The following is an 8,108-nucleotide window of genomic DNA, read 5'->3' as shown; positions in this document are numbered from 1 at the left end:
ATTGCAGAGGAGCGAGCCCCTCCTTTGACCATATAAGGACCTGGCGTCACCAGCCTCTCATGTGATTGGCTGATAACGGGGGAGGCGGGGACGGATTGCCCACGCACCGGCATTGGGTCACGCGGGGGGGGGCTTCCGTTTCCCCGAGGCACGCTGGGAGCTGTAGTTTCGGGGGTGGAGGCCGTAGGCGGGTAACGCCCCAGCCGCAGTCCCCCCGCCTGTGCCGGGTGGGCTGAACGCTGTCCGCCAATAAGAGCAGGGGGGTGGCGCGCGCGCGCAGGCAGCAGAAGCCGGCCGGTCTCGGAGCGAGTGGCAGCGGCTGCGTAGCTCTCTCAGCGTTGGTATCGTGTAGGGGCTGAGCGGGGAGTCGCGAGCGCGTGAGTGCGGGTCGCGGGCCCGAGGGGGAGGAGCGGGAGGCCGGGGGGAGGGGTCTGAGGAGGGGGGGACCGCGGTGTGTAGGGGGCTCCGCGTACTGACCCGGAGCTGGAGGGGGCCTGTGGTGGCCGCGGGGCTGGCGGGCGGGTTCGGGAAGCTGGAAGGACACGGGGGCGGAGCGGAGGGAGCTGGCCGGGGGGGGGGCTGGGATACGGGTAACGGGCGGGGGGGGGGGGGTGATGTAATGAGGAGGGGGCCGGGCTACGCTAGGCCTGGGGTAACGTCGCCTCCGGGGGAGGGTGTCCCTGCCTGTCCGGGGGCGAAGGGTAAATCTCCTGGTGTAGTAACAAAGGGGGCCTGTGGGGGTCGCCCCCAGCAGGGCGCCTTGCCTTGGGGCTTGGGCGGGGTACCCGCTCCAGGGAGCTTGCCTGAGGGTAGAGGCACACCCCTCCCGCACCCCGCTGAGTGAGGTGCTGAGTACGACTTGGGGGTTTGAGCCCTTCATGACCTGAAAATGCCCCGTGCCAAACAAGGGCTGCCTCGGGGTGCTCTCCTCAGCATGATTCCACTTCCTCCACCCCCCACGGGTCTTCTCTCTGAAAGCCTTTCCTGTGACCTCTGGTGGCGTTGAAGGTCATGGCGAAACAAATACGTTACCTTGCCTTTGACTAAACATCCTACTGTCCCCTCCCTGTGGGAGAACATGAGAGCATTTAGTTTTGACTTCCCCTTCCGCATTTACCGAGATGTCAGGTGCTGTTCTGCATCTTTTTATCGGTGCTGTAGGTCCCATTTTATAGCTAAGGGTATTTTATAGTTAAGGGCATTCGAAATTGTTACTTCTTCACTAAGAAGATTGTCATAGCTTCTCAATACTGACAATCAGATTAGACCTGGATATGTTCGTAAAGTGTTGTCCTTTCTCTCCTTGCCCACGATATGTATGATAAAGTGGTGTACACTTGGTTGTGAAAATATAAATAAGCCAGTCTTTTCAAATTCAGGTGTATAAGTCTATATTTAAACATGAATGGCATCAAAATTATTATTTGGTATATGCATATAGGTAGCTTGCTTTCTGAGTAAATCAGTGCTTTACAAATGACTTAAATACCATGGGGCATTTATTCTCATGAGAGTCCATTTACACTGCACTGTCTGAGATGGAAAGCTTTGTGAGGCACACTCTCTTTATGCCTTGCAGTGCTGAGCACATTGTTAGGAAAACTCAAACAATAAAAATACAGCCTAATCAGCCTGACTAGGAGGTCTGTAATAGTTACTGAACTGACCATCTAAAGTCAGCTTTTTTTTCCAGCATTCCTGAATTATAGGAAGAATATAATTAATTCTCTGCTAGTGCCAAAGTCTGAAGAAGGAAGTAATCTATGGTGACATACACGCTTTTTTCTTTTTTTTTAAATCCTTCCCTATCAATGCTTGCTGGAAATATTGAAATTGGGTCACTGGCAAGCCTTGATATCAGGTTTTCTTCATTTTTTTTTTTTTTTGGTAGTCATCAGTCTGAACAGTGGTGGTCTACTCTTAGCAGCTGTTCCTTTTCGCCCCTCAGTCTTGATAGATAGAACATCTTTCAACTTGAACTTTTTAATTGTAGATGAAATAGTATTGCATGAGAAAAGTATTCATTGATGTGGGAATGATAATCCATTTATTTTTAAAAGGTTGACATGTCCCATATGCAAACTATGGTGTGTCCATCAAACAAACTCCTGCAGGTCTGATATCAATACTAGACCCAGTACCTACTCTCTCTTTAAATATTAGGCTTCTGGCTCTTCAGTAAAAATCTGAATTGAGATAGTTTAAACTTAGAGTCTACTGGAGGTGCATTTTTCCCTGCTTGTCAAATGTGCTGGCTGACCTTCTGTAGTGACTTACTGATTTTCCTCACAAAATATGTCAGGGACTCTTCCCCTTCCCCTCCTCCCACTTAAAATCCAGTGCCAGCATGGATGAGTAGCCCCACAGAAATGAATCGATATGGTGGAGGACAGAAATTTTGCAAGGAAATGCTTCTGATCTAAGCTCTCACTGGCTTAGTTTGTGAAAAACCAGAATTGACTGTGTCTTTCATGAAGGTGCTGGGAACTCGATTCTTTGTGTGGAAAGTACGACAGGAAGCTTTTGCCTAATGGCTTTTTGATATGTCTGTTTGATATGGAATTACTACCAAAGCTTATTCTTGTATTGTAAAAGCCATGCCTACATTCTGAGGTTTTTATATTCATAAAATTGAATTTAGCTTGGTGGTATAGATAAACATTGTAGTAGTTAGTGTGGATTAAGCCATACACCATCTTATTAGTTCAAAGTTTTTTGACTTGTATCTTGTTTATAACTGAATATACAGTGGAAAGAAGAAAAGGAGTACTTGTGGCACCTTAGAGACTAACCAATTTATTTGAGCATGAGCTTTCGTGAGCTACAGCTCACTTCATCAGATGTATACAGTACTCCTTTTCTTTTTGCGAATACAGACTAACACGGCTGTTACTCTGAAACCTGTCATTATACAGTGGAAGTTACTGTCCTTTATATACTTGTGGTACATTCAAGGTCTTACTTCTACAGAACTCTCAAATGTGAAAAAACTCCTAAATTCTAAAGCAGATTTTCTTCTTCTCCGCAGTCAACATGACATCTAGTCAGAAATCCGTTCTTCCTAGCTATGAGACTGATAACAGCCAGGCATCAAAACTGATCAGAAAATCTAAAGAGTCACCCTTTGTACCTGTTGGTAAGTTTCAATTTCACAGTGCAATGATGCCGTGGAGTAAGACAAGTAAATCTGGGAAAATACATGGTTGCATAAGTGTTCATGTAATGGGCGGCGATTATAGTAAATGCAGTCACACACTACCAACAGGAAATTACTGTGAAATATTGCTTCCTCATTCGGTATAGTACTGTGATAATTTTGCCCTACCTCTTGTACCTATTATGGTGTTCTACCTGAATTAATAGTCTTATCTGGTAGCTTTATCAAACACTGTAGACTTAAAATGTCTATGTATTCCTTGTAATTCCCTCTGTCTTCCATTTAAAAGATAGTTGCTTACACACCCCTTATTTCAAATTTTGGGTAGTGGATCCTATACTTGGGGAAACATACTTTGCAGCAAGCCCAGAGGCCTGGCAGTAGAGGGCTGTCACAGTTCAGGGTAACTGCACCTGTATTCCCTCTCTGTGGCCCAGCAAGGGCACCCATTCTAGGCTTCCGATTCTCATGGCCGTCACCTCTCTTGGATGGTGATATGAGTGTCTCCCTTCTGACCTGGATACTTCAAGGCTGAACAGTTCCCAGCAAGACAGACTGCCTAAGCAGACCTGTTTGCTTTCTCTTCAGAGACTAATAGCAGTGTTAACTGCCCATTGTTTAGGTACCATACAGCTCTTTCTATGCAAGCTTATTTATTCTTAGGATAAAAGAATTAGAGAAAACATATTAAAAACAACAAAAGGACCTACACACATGCTCACCAGAGATCACCCCAGCTCCAACATGGACTCTGGCAGGTGGTTAGTCCTTCAAACCCCAAAATGGGATCTCTTCTATGGTCACAAGTTCACATCAGCCTCAGCTCAGAACTGTCACCCTCATGACTCTAAATCACTGCTTTATCCCGTCTGGACCTTTGAAGAGACCGTGTAGGTAATCAGCCAGGCAGTGGGCTTTTTTGCTCAAAGGAAGCTTCAAAAGGGGTGGGTCACTTCCATCCCCCTAGTCCCAAGTATTTCCTAGGAAATCTACTTCACACATTGTCCCCAAAAGTCCTTTGAAGTTCCTAATATTTCCCAGAGATTGCATTAATTATGTTTCTAGGGAAGCTACATAACCAATTGGATTTTTAATGCAATGGACTCTTAAAATACTTAATTCCATAAGGCTTTTCCAGGATGTCATATATCACAGGGACTACATCTGGTCACTTCAGACTCTCCCAAATTAATAAGTGACTAGACACTTTAAAAAAGTGTGAACTTGCCTCTTGCTAAACTGACAGTTGTAGGTGCTGAAGTCTTCTGGTTGAAGAAATGGACTTTCACATCAGACCAGTTCATTTATGAATGTTAAATAGGACTGGGCCCAGTACAGATATCTGGGGGACACCACTATTTACCTCTCTCCATTCTGAAAACTGACCATTTATTCCTACCCTTTGTTTCCTATCTTTTAACCAGTTACCAATACATGAGAGAACCTTCCCTCTTATCCCATGACTGCTTATTTTGCTTAAGTCTTTGGTGAGGGATCTTGTCAAAGGCTTTTGAACATCTAAATAGAATCATAGAATATCAGAGTTGGAAGGGACCTTAGGAGGTCATCTAGTCCAACCCCCTGCTCAAAGCAGGACCAATCCCCAGTTTTTGGCTCAGATCCCTAAATGGCCCCCTCAAGGATTGAACTCACAACCCTGGGTTTAGCAGGCCAGTACTCAAACCACTGAGCTATCCCTCCCACACACTACATCCACTGGATCTCCTTTGTCCACATGCTTGTTGACTCCCTCAAAGAATTCTAGTAGATGGGTGAGGCAATTAAATGTGTCCTCTGTTGAGCTAATGCTCCAGTGCACAGGAGAAATAACATGACCTGTCCAATGCCAGTATTCAAGTGAATCCAGGGTCAAACTTGACAGATACAAACAATAACAATCTTCATTTGTGGGTGTCTAGACCAAGAAATCTAGTACTGCTATTAGTGCATGGATGCAGTTTGAACTTTGTTCAGAGTTGCATTTGAGAACTCCTGTTTGTTTTTGAACTACAGCTCTAAGAGCATTCCTCTGAAAAGAAGAGGCAGTTAATTTGCTCTTACGGAAGTTTCTGACCAGTATCAAATCAGCCCTGATGTCCATCAAGGCTGCTATCCCCAGCTGTCTATCTGGAACGAATGTTGTGCAATGATATGCCATGTCTTAGTTTTTTTAACTCAGTTCTCCAGTAATGGAATACCAAAACTCTGTTGGGGGTCCAGTCTGGGCTGACTTCTGGGTCAGCCTAGACGTTACTTGGGTGGGAAAGGAATTGCCTATTAACTAATTCTACTGAACATAAGCTAACACTGTAGTTACTAGAAAAGGAGTACTTGTAGCACCTTAGAAACTAACCAATTTATTTGAGCATAAGCTTTCGTGAGCTACAGCTCACTTCATCGTAGCTCACGAAAGCTTATGCTCAAATACATTGGTTAGCCTCTAAGGTGCCACAAGTACTCCTTTTCTTTTTGCGAATACAGACTAACACGGCTGTTACTCTGAAAACTGTAGTTACTGTTAGGTGTTAATGATGGGGCTAACTTGTGTGTGGGGAGGAGGGGTTATAAGTAGCTTTTGTTAAATTTTAAGTTGTTGACTTTTACTTTTAAAGCAAGTCTTATGAGTGAGGAATGTAAAATCATGTAATTACTAAACACTTGTTTACCCTGCCTTATAGGGATGGCAGGCTTGGTTGCAGTTGTAAGCTATGGACTGTACAAACTGAAGCACAGAGGCAATACAAAAATGTCTGTTCATCTGATTCACATGCGTGTGGCAGCCCAGGGCTTTGTTGTTGGAGCAATGACTTGTGGTATGTATAAAACAGACAGCTGTTGTCGAGCCCTAGTTACCTCTTAATGATGGCAGACTTACTTTAAAAGTGTTCTTTACACTAAGGATAAATACCTTGAACTAGCTTGTAAACCATTAACTGTTTCCAACTGCACTAGAAACTTGCAAACATAGTAAGTTCTTTTAGTGAGGCTGAGCTAGCAAACTGGTTTCTTGGCTCAGTATCATAAAATTAGTGTGCCTGGTATCTAGGTAACCATGTTGAACACATCTCTCCAGTTTCTCCCTTGACTTTCTACACAACGCATGAAATTGTGTGTTCACATTTGGGGCACTTAGCTTGATTTTTTCCAAAGGTGCTAAGTCAGTGAGGAAAACAAAGAATACAGTTGCCCCATGCATGTTGTGGATATTTTAAGGTGTTTCTGAACTCTTCTGCTTTCTCCAAAGTTATTTGACAATTATTAATTTTAACTTTCTTAAACTCATTTCTCCATGGGAAAGATCAGCAGTTGTCTACAGCTTGCATCTAAATTGAAGGTATAGCTAGACCATAAATCATACTAGCTTTGATACCAACAGTATGTAGAGAGATGTATGTGTGTTTATGTCCTTCATTTTAACAAATGAATTGTGGCTATTACTGAAATTCTAGATGGGAAGTGAGATTATAAAGAATACAGACACCCATATTTTCTTCTCATGCTAGTAGTCTTCCTGGCTGCAGACAGTTCTTGAAATAGTCTTCTACTTTAATAAAGGATGTATATTTAACTGTTTTGCCTGTGTTTGTATTTCAGGTGTGCTCTACTCAATGTATCGGGAATACCTGGCAAAACCCAAGGAGTTGAAAAAAGATGACTGAAATCTGTGTGCTTGGTGGTGGTCTATGTATCTTAGTTATAGACCTCACATTGAGGTGTCATTTTCTTTTTAATAATGAAAAAAGAGGGGTGGGGAATAAAAATAAAATAAAAAATTCAAGGATGTGGTTCTACAATACTGTACATGTCTCGTGCCTGGTATTGAACCTTTAGGTTACAAGTCTGAATCTAGCACAAGTTGGTGGTGACAATCTGCTGGCTCTCTTGGACTGAGACTACCATACCCACTAGCAACTTGTCTATTGTACAGCATAATGCCTCTCTTCCCTTTCCCACCCAGTCTCTCCACACACAACTGGTAATTATAAATAGGCCTGGAGCCCAAACAACCTTCTTATATTGGAGAGGTGGTCCCTCCAGCTCATGGCTGAAGCACCTAGGCAAGTCTGTGTGGAGAAGGTTGTACTCATGCCTATGTTATCTCTGTCCTGTAGATAAAAGGACTTCAGTCTCCAAGGCTGTAATCTAGCACTTTCACTAGCACTAAACTCACTCAAAATAGTTCTTAAATTTGTATTTAAAAACATTTTGTTCTGACCTATTTTTAGTTTTATTTGAAGTACGAGCTGAGCATTCACTAGTGGATAAAACTATTTAAACATATTTATTACACAATACTAATAATCAAGGCCCAGAAGCCCTATTTTTAATACATTATGGATTGCAGCTTCTCAGATTATTGAATTTGGTAACTGCTCATTTATTTTTGCAGTATTAAGTGTATGATGTAACATTTTTAAATGACATTTTGAAAACTAAATCTGTACTTGAAGTGATGCATTTTAAGTATGTAATTAGAATGCCTGACTTAATTTGTGTGATATTGCTGTTTCAATGGAAGCTCTAAACTTCTTAGACTTTTGCCTTTATTATCCTCGGTGTGAGATCATATGGAGCGCTCTTCCATTAGTGATTTATGGTAACTTCATTAAAATCTAGCCTCATTGCCAAATATATTGATCAAGTGATACACGAATCTGTAAACTTCCACTTTCTTGAACTTGGTGGCATTCCATGGAGATAGCATGGTGTCTAATACAGTATTTGTAATAAATACAGTAAGTAACTCCAAGCTGTCTAATTTTTACTGTGCATGTAACATGGGAAGAGCTGAGGGGCATTGCTGGGTTCACACACAAGCAGTATGAGGGAATCCCCCTGATGCTGTGAAACTCAAATCTACCTTCAGGCTTTCTGGCTGTCCTGTCCCCTCTATGGGAATGGTCACTGGGAACTGTCTCCTACTCCAGGATGGGAGATGGCCTGCGAGCAG

The 8,108-nt window shown here is 43.1% G+C and overlaps 1 protein-coding gene across 1 annotated transcript; it reads left to right on the top strand.

Moving 5' to 3' along the window:
• Positions 1 to 208: 208 nt before the first annotated feature.
• HIGD1A (HIG1 hypoxia inducible domain family member 1A) lies at positions 209 to 7,907 on the top strand. Its single transcript, XM_077808452.1, has 4 exons — positions 209 to 377; positions 3,029 to 3,136; positions 5,836 to 5,970; positions 6,752 to 7,907. Exons 2-4 carry the CDS (start codon positions 3,034 to 3,036, stop codon positions 6,814 to 6,816), a joined length of 303 nt encoding a protein of 100 aa, XP_077664578.1. The 5' UTR covers positions 209 to 377; positions 3,029 to 3,033; the 3' UTR covers positions 6,817 to 7,907.
• Positions 7,908 to 8,108: the final 201 nt, after the last annotated feature.

Source organism: Eretmochelys imbricata, chromosome 2 (assembly GCF_965152235.1).
Source record: "Eretmochelys imbricata isolate rEreImb1 chromosome 2, rEreImb1.hap1, whole genome shotgun sequence".
In the NCBI taxonomy this organism is placed as follows: domain Eukaryota; kingdom Metazoa; phylum Chordata; order Testudines; family Cheloniidae; genus Eretmochelys; species Eretmochelys imbricata.
The sequence above is the reverse complement of the archived record's forward strand: the minus strand, read 5'-3'. Positions and strand labels throughout refer to the sequence as shown.

Bases quoted from the DNA above. Each gene is read 5' to 3' on its own strand.
- HIGD1A (XM_077808452.1), top strand. From the start codon at position 3,034: ATGACATCTAGTCAGAAATCCGTTCTTCCTAGCTATGAGACTGATAAC. The intron at 3,137-5,835 runs GTAAGTTTCAAT...CCTGCCTTATAG, and splicing joins GTCACCCTTTGTACCTGTTG to GGATGGCAGGCTTGGTTGCA. The intron at 5,971-6,751 runs GTATGTATAAAA...TTTGTATTTCAG, and splicing joins TGTTGGAGCAATGACTTGTG to GTGTGCTCTACTCAATGTAT.